Here is a 14,265-nt window from a genome sequence, read left to right as displayed (position 1 = left end):
TTCATTAACACTCATGTTTTCTTGATGCCTTTTCTGTGGATGGTTTGGGACGTTATTTTGAGATGAGTTATAGAAATAACTATCTCGATTATTTTCAAAACCACGGCCGCGTCCACGACCACGACCACTTCCTCGTCCACGTCCACGTCCACGACCTCGACCTCGACCTCGACCTCGACCAAAACCTTGTCTTTGAATTTGATTTTGGTTTCCAGGTTTAAATTCATTTTTACTTACAGCATTTACTTCTGGAAATGCTGTTGATCCAGTGGGTCGGGACTGATGATTTCTCATTAATAGCTCGTTGTTCTTTTCCGCCACAAGAAGACAGGCGATGAGTTCAGAATATCTCGCAAATCCACGCACTCTATATTGTTGCTGTAGTGTTATATTTGATGCGTGAAACGTGGAAAATGTTTTTTCAAGCATTTCCGATTCTGTAACCTCATGTCCACAAAATTTTAACTGCGAGATTATTCTATACATCGCTGAATTGTAATCACTGACTTTTTTAAAGTCTTGGAATCTTAACATATTCCATTCATCACGGGCGGTCGGAAGTATAACTTCCCTTATATGTTCAAATCTCTCTTTTAATCCTTTCCACAGAGCCATGGGATCTTTTTCGATGAGATATTCACATTTTAAACCTTCATCAAGGTGTCGTCGTAAAAATATTATAGCTTTTGCTTTTTCTTGTGATGAAGATATACCATTTTCTTTAATGGTCTCGCTTAGACCCAATGACTCAAGATGCATTTCTACATCAAGAGTCCATGGCATATAGTTTTTCCCAGTAATATCAAGAGCGATGAATTCGAGCTTTGCCAAGTTTGCCATGGTGGTACTAAAAATTACGATGCATTTTATTAGTTAATGAATATTGCAATACAAAGTAATGGATAAACAACAAGTACAAGTATTCGTAAAAATAAAGAAAACACACGAGGAGGATATTCTCCGATAAATACAAGACTGGTGAGTATGATAACCAAAATAATTAAAAATAACCTCGTGAAAGCCATCTTCTTTTTTTCTTCGAAAATTTGATGAAGAATAATTTTTAGAGAAGAAGAGAAAGTTGGAGTGATTGAATGTATTTGTGAGATTGTATTTATAGAGCAAAAACTAGCCGTTTTGTTACCGTTTATTACCGTTGGTGTATAAGAAAATAAATGTATGTATTTGTATAATTTTATGGTAATAATATGGTGTATATAATATTAGTCATATTTAAATAATTATGTATATCATATCACATTATTATAATTAGGTGTCATAAGTTATTTTGTTTAAAAAACCTTATAGGCTTTTATACTTGTCGTATCCCTTACCGGGAGTGTGGGATGTCGTCTTAACATCCTCCCAGGATTTATAACAAGTTTTTGAAAAAATTATTTTTATTATTTCTAACAATAACATTATATTATATATTACATATATAAACAATAAATAAATAACAGTAAAATAAATATTATTACTTTTGTTACCTTTTTCTTCTGTTCGGAGCTTGGAAAAATATGGAGGACTTTTAGAGCTTCGTGCTGATAACGTGTTGTGAAAAAGTAAAAATTTACGGTAAAAAAGTAAAAATCTCAAACTCTCAAAATTATCACACTACACACTTTATAATATTTTTCTCTCAACTCAATTGTGATTTTCTTCACAAATGAGAGATCTATTTATAGAAAATTTTTACAAATAATCCAAAAATAAAATACATCATTACCTACATCATCACACACTAATTTTCAATATTCAACACCTAATTTTACCTAATTTTCAACATTCAACATTCACATTTTCAACACAAATATTTAACACATTTTTAAATAATTTTTCAACAATAGGGCATATCTTGAAGATTACAATTATAGCAAACTTGATACTTTTTCCAACGTATCGCTGATTTGACGAAGTGTCGCTCATGTGTGCAATGTTATATCAGTATTCCCCCGATAAAAAGAGTATAAATTACTAAAATCCAATTTAATATTAGAAATAATTAAATTTTTTTAAAAAAAAATCTCCGAGTTCACATGATAAATAAATACATTCATTAATTGTGAAACCACCTAGAAATTTCATTTTAATACGTCAACCCTTTATTTCAAACATCTCATGAAGACACAAACCCTTGGCTACGAGAAGTCACGAAAATTCTAAAACCAAAATTTTTTTTAAAAAAAGGACTTTATTTTATTACATTTGATTCCAATAAAATCCAAAGGCCATAAGACACATAATCCCTTTTTGACCCCATAATTTACAATATATTTCGAAAATGCATGCATAAATTAATTCAATTAACCAATCCACCTTCACGCCTAGCTTTGTTAAATTAATGGAATTCTTCAAGGATGCAAAGGCGGTAAGATTAAGAAGTCACTTGAACAAGTACTTGGCAGCAGATGATGATCAAATCTCCACGCGGCAGAGCAGAAGCGCCTCCGCCAGGAGATCCCGGTGGCTGGTGGAGCTCGTAGACGGCAACAGCCACGTCGTCCGCCTGAAGAGCTGCTTTAACCGCTACCTCACAGCCTCAAGCGACCACTTTTTAATCGGCATGACGGGGAAAAAAGTCTCGCAGACTTCGCCGGAGAATCCCGATAAAGATTTGACCATCGAGTGGCAGCCGATCAGAGATGGGTTCCAGGTGAAGTTGCGGGCTTTCGGGGGGACGTACTTGAGGGCTAACGGTGGAACTCCGCCGTGGAGGAATTCGGTGACGCACGATAACCCTCATGCGGCAACGACGCATGATTGGGTTATGTGGGACGTGGAGGTGGTGGAGGTTCCGGAGGATGAGGCGGTGGCGGATTATTGGTCGATGGTTTCGAGCTTCTCGTCTGTTTCCGATGAGATATCCGGTCTACAGCTAGGGTTCGAGTCGCCGGTTTCTGTCCGGTCTGGGCTGTCCGATTCGGCCTCACCTTCGCCTAGGTTCTCTATGAAGAAGGTACGATTGTTTACTCAAATAAACTCGATTTGTTATTTATTATTAAATTACCTGCCATACAACAACCTTAATTAATGCTAATTACAATATGGAAATAATCAAAATTTTTTTTTTAAAAAATCGATATATTGTGGTGATATGGAAGTTGGTGCTAATCAAAACATTTCTTTGGGTTCACTCTCTACCCACAAAATTGTGGTACTATGTCATACAAATTGTGGTACACTTCATGTGGAAATGTGGTACACTTAATGTGGAAATGTGGTACTAAAAAAGTACCCAGACACTGAATATAAAAAAAACGACGGGAGACTGAAGACCAATTTCTCGTATCTTTAACCTTAATATGGATCAGAAGATAAGTACATTTTTATTAGATATTATAATGTATTAAAAATTATACTGCTAATTAAACAACAAATGATACACTTTAAAATATATAAAAAGGGTGTGGGCATGGGGTTAAGATATTATATATCTTATCTTAATAAAAAAAAATAAGAATTTTTGTTTGGTCTGTTCGATGATCGATTTTTTTTAAAAAAATATTGGTTAAATCGATTTGATTTTGATTTTGATTTTGAATTTGAAAAATCGGTTAAACCGGTTAAATCGATATTTTTTTATAAATATAATTATTATCGGACTAGTCGTTTTATAATTTTATATTAGACTTTAAAATATCTCGAAAACAAAATTGGAATTTAAACAAAAATCCAATTTATTATTATAAGACCTAAATCATTATAATTATTCCAATATTTTTTTATTTTATTTTGTCGATTGTTTGAATTTAATAAAATTATATGTGGTGTGAAAAAAAACCAATTTGTTTTTAAAAAATATTGGTTATTTCGACGATATTTTATCGGTTCAGTTTAATCGATAATGCCGTCAGTCATGTTGATTGGAAAAAAAACCAATTTATTTGATTTTGGTGTTTATGGTTCAGTCGGTTCGATTTGGACTGATTGCACACTTCTACACGGATAAATCATGGGTACAGGATGTTTTACAAGTATTGAAACCAACTTTTGGCTTGTGGTATCACCCACTTTTTCTCGTGAGTGACTCATGTTCGAACCCTTCGGTTAGAAGAAAAGAAACAATTTAGTATTATATATGGTTTTTTGGAAGTTCACTATTACTTTACAATAATATACACACATTGTGAAAAGCACGAAAAAACAGGTGAGAAATGAAAAGTGTCACGGCTTTGCGTGAAAAAGACCTCCTTTTTTGTATTTTTCTCTCGTGCACCTTAAAAACTTGTGGACATGGGATCACATTTTTAAAGCTCATTTTTCATAATATACACATACATATATATGTTTATATACATACACACATATGTTCGTATACATACACACATATACGTGCAATCGTGAATAACAAGTATTTAATATATATAGCTTTGATATGTTACACACTCATCGCACCGTTGAATCATGATTTTGTATCAAATGAGTCCTCAAAATTTACGATGGGGGTCGGGAAAATAAATATTATTTGCATTAGATAATTTTTCGTACAAATATCAATACATGGCTTGGTGGCCTTTTAGCCATCATAAAAACTCTTGTGACACGGTCTCACGGATCAATTTCGTGGGTCGAATATCTTATTTGGGTTATCAATGAAAAAATATTACTTTTTATGTTAAGAGTATTACTTTTTATTGTGAATATTGATAGGGTTGACCCATCTCACAAATAAAGATTCGTGATACCGTCTGACAAGATACTTACTCTTTAGTCATTTATGGTTTCGTGCAAGTTATGCTCATTGGAATATCGTATGTATTACGCTCATTCTAATTAGGTCAGAATTTCCACCTTTCGGTATATCCTATATTACCTTTTCGTTTTGGATTTTTGTATAAAAAAAAATAAATATTCTTTCGTAACTTATCATTTTGGTTTATAATTTACAAAAAAATGAAAAGTTCATGCAAAATTATTCTTTTTTAAAAATTCAATATTCTATCCCGGCCACTTTTGTCTATGCAAATTTAAATGAAAGAAAATTCAAATTCATACATTAATATTTATTGAAATATATACTTTTATGTATATTNCATCAATTTCTTGATGATTTTAGATTCTTTTGTTGAAGCATATTTATTTTTTGAGGAAAAATAATAATTGAATATTCTAAAATAGAAACGAATTTTAATTAGTTGGATATGTATTCCTACATTAAATACCCCCCGGCATGAAATCTTGTCCCTGTACGATCCACCCTACCTGTCGCTTATCTTCTTCGTCTTGGACAAATTAAGGGAAATTATTCAGAAGCCAATCATTCATCTTCACGCAATTTTTTTGTTTTTTGTTTTTTGTTTTTTTTGAGCAGAAGCTGAGTTCGAAGTTTTCAATCCAACGAGCACCAGCAATGGACTTATTCCAGAATGCAAGAACAGTCCGCCTGAAGAGTTGCCACGACAAGTACTTGAACGCGGAGGAAGACGAGGAATCTGTCAACCAAGATCGCAACGGCGCCGCCAAGTCTTGTAAATGGACGGTCGAGTTTGTCGAGAATTCGGACAACGTTATTCGACTCAGGAGCTGCTACAACAAGTACTTGACGGCGTCGAATCAGCCGTTTCTTCTTGGGATGACTGGCCGGAAAGTGACCCAGACGCGCCCTAGCAGGCTCGACAGCTCTGTCGAGTGGGAGCCAATCAGGGAGAACGGCGCCGTTAAGTTGAAGACTAGGTATGGGCAGTTTCTGAGGGCGAATGGGGGTCTGCCGCCGTGGAGGAATTCGGTCACGCATGATATCCCGCATCGGACGGCGACCCAGGAGTGGATTCTGTGGGAGGTTCATATGGTGGAAATTCTGCTGGAGCAGTCGCCGGTGGGTAAAGAAGAATCTTTTGCTTCAGAAACTAGCTCGCCTTCCACCACGCCGTCGCCCATGTCTGGCAGTTTTTCTGGTCGAGAGGTAAGTATAAAAGTTGAAATTCGATCAGAAATTGTGGAAGTTATCTTATAATTCTCAACTAGAAATAAACTATTCTTATAAATCCAATTATCATTTAATAAAATGATCAAATTCTAAATTTATGTATATCCACTGGTAAACACATTCTACAAACCACGCCAACATTAGAATGATTGTAGTCTGCAAGATTTGACTTCTTGTAAAAGTGATCAAATATTAAAATATGATTGATTTTGAATTCTGTCACTCGAAATGTTTTAAAAAAACAAAGTTTAGTCCAAGGCAAATTTTGATGGGAATATCTCATCCTGAAGTTGTTGGTACTTTGGTGCAGTCAAATGACTCTTTAGTTAGTTCACCACCGAAGGCGAGTGATGGCAGATTGATTTATTTTCACATCGCTAATGAATATGGAGAAGTGGACGAGGGGTTCGAGGAGCTCTGTATTTCTTTCAAGGGAAATGATGTGCACGAGTTAACGACGAGGCTTGAGTCTGAGTTAGGCCTCGAAGGCATTATGGTCTGCACTCGAAGCCCGTTGAACGGGAAGCTTTATCCTCTCCGTCTGCAGCTTCCACCCAATAATGCAAATATGCACGTTGTTGTTGTTCCGCCACCGTCACAAGGTGATCTTTGATTATGTGTTAGTTTATGAATTATGAACATTGATATATATGGCGCAATATTTGAGGGAAATTTTTTTTTGTGATTTCGGATGTGTGATTCTTTATTTGAACTTAATTGTTTGAAGTTGGAGAAACTCTGCCTTCTTGATTGGAAGTTGTTTTGTGAACTTATGGAAAAATTTCTCCCACTCACTCTCTTCTTGTTCTGGTGTAAATTTTGTAGCTCAAGATTCGGCGAAATCAGACGTGCCATTGTAGGATGAAGTTCAGAAATCCCAACAATTTTGCTCGAATCATTACGCGTTTGTGTACATCCTCTGGTCTGGCCTAATTCTATATATGCTTGCATGGTAGATTGTGAGTTTTGCAAGGCTTTTATGTGGAAATGGTGTTCGATGCATATGGGTTTAGTCTGGTTAAGAACTAGCCGCGACTCTGGTTGCTTGGCTTATTTATTGGTGAAAGCTCTTTTGTAACATTTATGAGGGTTAAAAAATTAAATATTCAGTAAGCACGGATTTGTCTATTATGAGTTTTTATGCATGTAAACCAACCCATATTCACACCAAGAATGGGCTAAGGGGAAAATTCGATACTGCATAGGTTTATTTGATGCTACTGTGAAGTTAGTTGTTGGGGTATCGTTTTCTCGCATTCAAAATAAAAGCTGAAGTTTTAAATTTTTTGTTTTGACGTTCAAAACGGTTAGCTGTAAAGAAATTCATATTCAATGTATTTTGTACATAAGATATACATCTATATCTATGTATCAACTTATCTAAAATAGGAAAAGGAGAATCAGTGGGTCATAAACTTAATTATGTAGTCTAGGACATAATCTATGGCCAATGATACATGTCTAAGGCATACTCTATGTACAATAATATTACATTAACAGACCTGGAATGGAAAGGTGAAGGAGAACAGACCCCTCGATTACTTACTTAAATTAATCTTCTCGGGTACCATGTCTTGCTTGGTCGGAGCCGACTCTATATTGATGCAAGTGCTCGGGATGCCAAGGGCTTCGCAGCCTAGCCAGACACTTTCAGTCAACCCTATCTTTCTCGGCCAAGAATATGAGCCAATGCTTGTATGAGTCCATAGTGGTCTGATATGTTTATCGGGTTGCTGCATGTTTGTGTTTGTTTAAATAGGGTACTCTTTCATTACCCAGGCTGGATTCCATCCGGTCTCTTCTTGGCTTCTTGGGACCAACTCAAGACTGGTTCTGCTTTGGTTCTCCTTTCCTGCCCGAGTCAAGGATGACCCGAGCCCTTTTCATTTCTTGGCTAGATCGCCTAAAGATTTAAGCGTACACTTGGACAAAAATTGAGGGGAAACTGTTTCTCAACTTGAATATGTAAGGGTAATTGGAAATCTAATGTACTTGACAAATTGTACTCGTACAAACCTTGCATATATCAATAAGTAAGCTAAGTAGGTTCACAAATAATCTTTAGAAAGGATCACTGAAAATCCTTGAAAAGAGTACTTAGATAATGAAATACAACCTGAATTATGGTTTTTTTTATACAAAATATCAAGTAGTATTAGAATGATATTGTGATGCAAATTGGATATCCGAACAGAAGACTTCAAGTCCACTAACGGATATGTGTTCACAATAGGTGGAGGAGCGGTGTCAGTGAAATCTTCCTAGAAAACGTGTATAGCTCAATCCACTTTGGAATCCGAGTTTATTGCTTTAGATAAAGCTGTTAAACAATACGAATGACTAAGAAATTTCGTAGAAGATATTTCTTGTTGGAATAAACCAATGCCTTCTATCATGATTCACTGTAATAGTCAACCAACAATAGGAAGAGCACAAAGTAGTATGTACAATGGTAAGTTTCATCATATTCGTCGAAGATATAATATCATAAGACAATTGATCTCAAATTGGATTATTTATGTTGAATATGTGAAGCCAAAAGAAAGCCTAGACGATCCATTTACTAAAAAAATAAGTTGAGGTCAATTGTACAATTGTTAAGAGAAATGAGTTTAAAAGCCGTAATATAAAATGTTTATAGCGGTAACCCAAACTTGTGAATTGGAGATCCAAGATTTGGTTTACTGAGACAACTAAATTATAAATATTAGGTTGAATACTTGGAACTTACGCCAGCTCATTCTTATAATTCCCAAGTAGGAAAGACCCGCAACATGTGCTAATTTTAAGTTAATTTTTAATTATTCATATACCTAAAAGGTGGAGTATGACATGATACTCTAATTAGGAGATAATCTATATAAGTGCGAAGTATTGACCGTTCCGATAAGAAAACTTATGAATCTAAGTTATGGTCCAAGGTCGAAATGGACACAACATGAAAACAAAATATGTTAGAATTGTTATTGTGTAAATACTGTTGACTTAGTTTACATAAATAGTTGAATAGTTCAAGACATCGTGTCACTAATCAACTAATAAATCTGATAGTATCTTACTAAGGAAGGTTCGAAGTCATAACCTACCTATCATAAAACAATACTAGTTCAAAAGAACTTTTAAATGAATATGCATACACGCATTAATTTTATTTATGTGGGGGATTATTCGAATGTTTTAGTCTTAGTGACTAGAAATCAAGAAAAAAAAAAGATGAAGAAAACTCGAACGAACCTCGTGGATACCTTCATGCACCTTAAGATATTCCTGAGAAATTCCCCGACAACTGAGGAGCACTGAGTCCCCTGAAAAGGGCACCCCGTGGGCGTCCTGGATTTTTCCAGGACGTCGGCCAGGAACTTAGGTGTTCGAAGAGGCGGCTAGGTAGGCGCCTATTCTAGTGAAGGCTTTAGGCGCTTAGGAGCTTCTATTTCCTAGGAAAAAGGCTTTGATATGCGCAGCCTAGGCGTTGAGGCGCTTTTAAAGGCGCCTGAGCATTGTTTGGTAGCCTGTGAGTTTTTCATGGTTCATTGGGTTCCAAATAGTGTTTCTTGATGTTAATAATCAGATTTTGGATCAAAAGACACCCAAATAGGGATGTAAATTTTTCCCATAGGTTCGGGGTCTCACGGAAAAAAGCCCAAAATGGGACGGGTTTGGGGACTAATATTTAGGTTCTGATTCGGTGATTTTTTTGAATTCCCGAACCCGCACCATTAATATTAATAATATCAATAATAAGTTTGGTTTCCAGGATTCCTCGAACCCGCCCCCGCCCTCGCCCCATTACTATTTTTGAATCAGGGATGGAGACGGAGATGATGATGGAGATTGGATCCCATCGTGTTCGGGTTCGGGAATTCTCCGAACTCGAAAGAAGCAGTGATGGTGGCGGCGATACAATTAGGGTGCGGGGATTTGCCGTCCCCATTTCGAGTTGAAATACTAAAGATTAAAATCTCTAGAAAGTTTGATGGAATTGTCCTATCCCAAACTTAGTATATAGAAAAGGTTCTTAAAATATTTAATGTCTACAATAGTCCTTCGGCTAGATTACCTACATACTTAGGTGTACACTTGGCCAAAAATCGAGGAAAAACTGTTTCTCAACTTGAATGTACAAGAATAATTGATAGTCTAATGTACTTGAAAATTTGTACCTGTACAAACCTTACATATATTAGTAATCAAGCTAAGTAGATTAACAAATAATCCTAGAAAAGATCATTGAAAAAGCTTGACAAGAGTAATTATATACTTGAAATACAACCTGAATTATGGTTGTTTTATACAAAATATCAAGCGGTATTAGAATGATATTGTGATGCAAATCGGATATCTAAAAAAAGATTTCAAGTTCACTGGCAGATATGTGTTCACAGGTGGAGGAGCGATGCCATTGAAATCTTCTAAGAAAACACGTATAGCTTGATCCAATATGTAATCCGAGTTTATTGCTTTAGATAAAGCCGAAGAACAATACAAATGACTAAAAACTTTCTTATAAGATATTTCTTATTGGAATAAACCAGTATATTATGATTCACTGTGATAGTCAACCAGTAATAGGAAATGCACAAAGTAGTATGTAAAATGGTAAGTTTCGTCATATTCGTCGAATATATAATACCATAAGACAATTGATCTTCAATTGGGTTATTTATATTGAATATGTGAAGTCAAAGAAAAACCTAGCTAATCCATTTAGTAAAGGAATAAATCGATATCAATTGTACAAGTAGTAAGATGAATGAGTTTAAAAGCCATAAAATAAAATGTTTATAGCAGTAACCAAAACTTGTGAATTGGAGATCCCAAGACTTGGTTCAATGAGACAACTAAGTTATAAATATTAGATTTAATACTTGGAAATTACGCCAGCTCATTCTTAAAACTTCCAAGTAGGAAAGACCTGCAACATGTGGTAATTTTAAGTTATTTTTAATGATTCATATACTTAAAAGGTGGAGTATGACATGATAATCTAATTAAGAGATCACCTATATAAATGCGAAGTAATAGCTACTTCGATAAGAAAACTTATGAATCTAAGGGGGGTGTATTCAATGTAGGAGATTTATTGACTTTTGTAGATTTTAAAAGTCTAGATGTATTCAATTAAGACTTTTACCTACTCAATAGAAGTCTAGTGGTATTCAAAATAGACTTTCATAGAGTTTTAAAAAGTCAAGTAGGATTCAAAATTGACTTTTAAAAACTCTATAAAACTCCATAGGTATTCAAAGTTTCAATAGACTTTAAATAACTTCATGGAATTCATTAACATACAAACATTAAAGCTTAATGTACAACTATAAATTGTCAAAAATTGTATTTGGTTCAACCCAAAGATTTGGATGGATTTTTAAACTTCTAACTTATACACAAGCTATTTATTTTTCTCTTTGTCGCTTCACATCACCTCTCTTCGTATCTTCTCTCCTCTCATCTATATCTATCATTCTCTCAAATTTTCGAAGTGTATCTCTATATATATTTCCATTTTTCCTTCTCAAATTTTTTATTTTTTGACTGATTGTTCATTTAATAATTTTTTATTTTAATATCATAAGAAATTTTGAATTCTAGAATTGATTTTGTGATCTTTAATTTACGATTTATACAAATTAATGTAATATTCAATAATAATAAAAGATAATCTAAAAAATATCGCTTAATTCTTAATAATTGAATAGTCTCGCAACAACCATGATTTGTTAAATTCTTTTTAGCATTTTCAATTAATATATAATCTATGATATTTTTATACAAAATTATATCTACACAATGCTAAATAATATTCTTTTCGCATGTATATTATCAATTCAAAAACAAGATTACAGATTAATCAATTGATATATTTAAAAAAATTTACAAACATGCATACAAACTCACATATATACACATGTAAGGATTAAATGTTTGAACTTTTAAATAAGTATATTTATTTATTAATATAAATATTGAAAAACTATTTCAAACTGAATATGTTATGTATGTCAATCAATTATTGGTTCAAAGAAATTAATAAAAAATAAAATGTTATAATTAAGTACAAAATTTATAAAATTATATAAAAAAAATTTCACAAAAGTTTATAAAAATATTGCAAAAAAGTCTACATTAATCCACATAAATCTGTTTATAAATATTTTAGAATCCATAAAGGTCAATAAAAGTCTATCAAATCCATAAAAGTCTATCATTTGAAAAAGTCATTAAAAGTGATCAAAACTCTGAATTGAATACATCTCACTAAGATATAGTCTCGGATCGAAATTGGCACAACATGAAAACAAAATATGTTAGAATAGTTATTGTGTAAATAATGTTGACTTGGTTTACATAAACAGTTGAATATTTCAAGACATTGCGTCACTAAGCAACTAATAAATCTGATAGTATCTTACTAAGGAAGGTTCAAAGCCATACACTATCTATCTTGATGCAACACTGGTCCAAAAGAACTTTCAAGTGAATCTGCATACAAGATTAATTTCAGTTATGTGAGGGATCGTTGGAGCTGTTGGAATGTTTTAGAATCAGTGAATAGAAATTAAGCAAAAGAAAAAGAAGAAGAAAACTCGAATGGACCTCGTGGATACCTAAATGCAACTTAAGAGCTTCCTGAGAAATTTCAAGACAGCAGAAAAGACACTGAGGCGCCTGAGAGGGGTACCCCATGGGCGTCCTGGATTTTTCCATGACACAGTCCAAGAACTTAGGTGCCTGAAGAGGCGGCTAGGTAGGCGAAGGCTTTAGGCGCCTAGGAGCTTCTATTTCTTGGGAAAAGGCTCCAATTTGCGCAGCCTAAGCTTTGAAGGCGCCTGAAGCAGTGTTTGGTAGCCTATGCGAGTTTTTCATGGTTCTTTAGATTCCAAATGGTGTTTCTTGATATTAATTAGGCCTGGCAAAAATCATAAAATTCCCGACCCTTCCCGGTCCCGACCCGAAATTTTCCCGACTCCCGACCCGCTCTGAATCGGGAAAGGGATCGGGAATATAGGATATACCCGACGAGATTCCCGACCCGACCCGAATATATTAATAATTTTTTTATTAAATTTTAAAAAAAAATGAAATCCCCACAAGTAAGTAAATATTTAATTTTTTAGTACTTTTTATGTATACTTAAACTCCTTTTCTATCATTCTATTATTATTATTATTATTATTATTATATATTTTACTTCATAACCTAAGATCAAATAAAATGATAGATTTTTATCTACTTAAATTTATTTATAATAACTCGTAGTAAACAACACGTCATTGGTTTTAGAGTCTTTGTCATTGAAGTAACTATTGGATGGATGTTTATGTTTAATTATCGATCAACTATTTGTAATTGTGAAAATGCTCAAATGATTTTATTATCTATTTTATTTAGTCATTGATGTTCATGAGAAGAATGTGGCTCAGTAAGTTGGAGCGAAGTAAGTTCATGCTTGGTATATATTTATAGTTTTGTGTAATGGTAAGTAGGTGCTTGGTATATTTATTTTTTTAAAAAAAGTTGGTGCAATATATATTTTGATATTTTATATTTTTAGTTTATGTTTATATGATATATGTTGTTTGTAGGTACCCTCATGCACACAACAAAGTAATGCATCCCTCAAGTGTAAGCTCCAAAGGTCTCGTGGTGGAAGAATAATGGATTAATAGTAAGAATCTAAATTTTTTTTTTTTGGCTACATTTTTATATTTAGATTGGCATGATATGTTATGAATTCATATTTACTTTAAAAACATGATGCTAAAGACTCAAAGTGTGTATGTTGTTTGCTCATATGTTATTTAATTGAATTCTGATTTTGTTATTTTCTTTCATCAACTTTTAGATGCATGTGATTTCATTAGTTTATATCCTAAGTTAGTCATATGAGACGTTTCATTGTTATTTCCCCTTTCTCAAAGCAAACTTACTGGATGTGTGTATTCATGGATGTGTTTTTGTTAAATGATCTTGCAGACATAGTGATAATTGCTTTGATGTTGTATTTGCTTGCAGATGCCAGCGAGGAAGGCAATTAGAGAACTATATCTAGTGGTGTGATTGGAATGTATGTTGTGAGCTTATTCTCGCTAGCAGATGTACATCAGGGCCACTAACACCTCGTTGTCATAATTGGAGAGAGTGTTAATTAGTTCATCGATTCAAATTGTTATATTTTGGTTTATTTATAGCTTAGATTTTATTTTTCAAGACTTTGTGTTGTATTTTACTGCAACGTTGTTTCTGTGTAAGCTTTTGAAATTGTTATATTTCGGTTTATTTATAATTTATTAGAAATATACTTTAATTTATAATACTTATGTACATACTACACACTA

General features: G+C 33.8%; 1 protein-coding gene across 1 annotated transcript; it reads left to right on the top strand.

Annotated features, from left to right (window-relative positions):
• Positions 1 to 2,260: 2,260 nt before the first annotated feature.
• LOC140969981 (uncharacterized) lies at positions 2,261 to 7,280 on the top strand. Its single transcript, XM_073431521.1, has 4 exons — positions 2,261 to 2,959; positions 5,315 to 5,905; positions 6,240 to 6,531; positions 6,755 to 7,280. The coding sequence occupies exons 1-4, from the start codon at positions 2,345 to 2,347 to the stop codon at positions 6,787 to 6,789; spliced, it is 1,533 nt and encodes a 510-aa protein (XP_073287622.1). The 5' UTR covers positions 2,261 to 2,344; the 3' UTR covers positions 6,790 to 7,280.
• The last annotated feature ends 6,985 nt before the right edge of the window (positions 7,281 to 14,265 follow it).

This window comes from Primulina huaijiensis, unplaced genomic scaffold (genome assembly GCF_012295235.1).
Source record: "Primulina huaijiensis isolate GDHJ02 unplaced genomic scaffold, ASM1229523v2 scaffold43241, whole genome shotgun sequence".
NCBI classification, from domain to species: Eukaryota; Viridiplantae; Streptophyta; class Magnoliopsida; order Lamiales; family Gesneriaceae; genus Primulina; species Primulina huaijiensis.
This window is presented reverse-complemented; position numbering and strand designations above follow the sequence as displayed.

Bases quoted from the DNA above. Each gene is read 5' to 3' on its own strand.
- LOC140969981 (XM_073431521.1), top strand. From the start codon at position 2,345: ATGGAATTCTTCAAGGATGCAAAGGCGGTAAGATTAAGAAGTCACTTG. The intron at 2,960-5,314 runs GTACGATTGTTT...TTTTTTGAGCAG, and splicing joins CTAGGTTCTCTATGAAGAAG to AAGCTGAGTTCGAAGTTTTC. The intron at 6,532-6,754 runs GTGATCTTTGAT...TAAATTTTGTAG, and splicing joins TGTTCCGCCACCGTCACAAG to CTCAAGATTCGGCGAAATCA.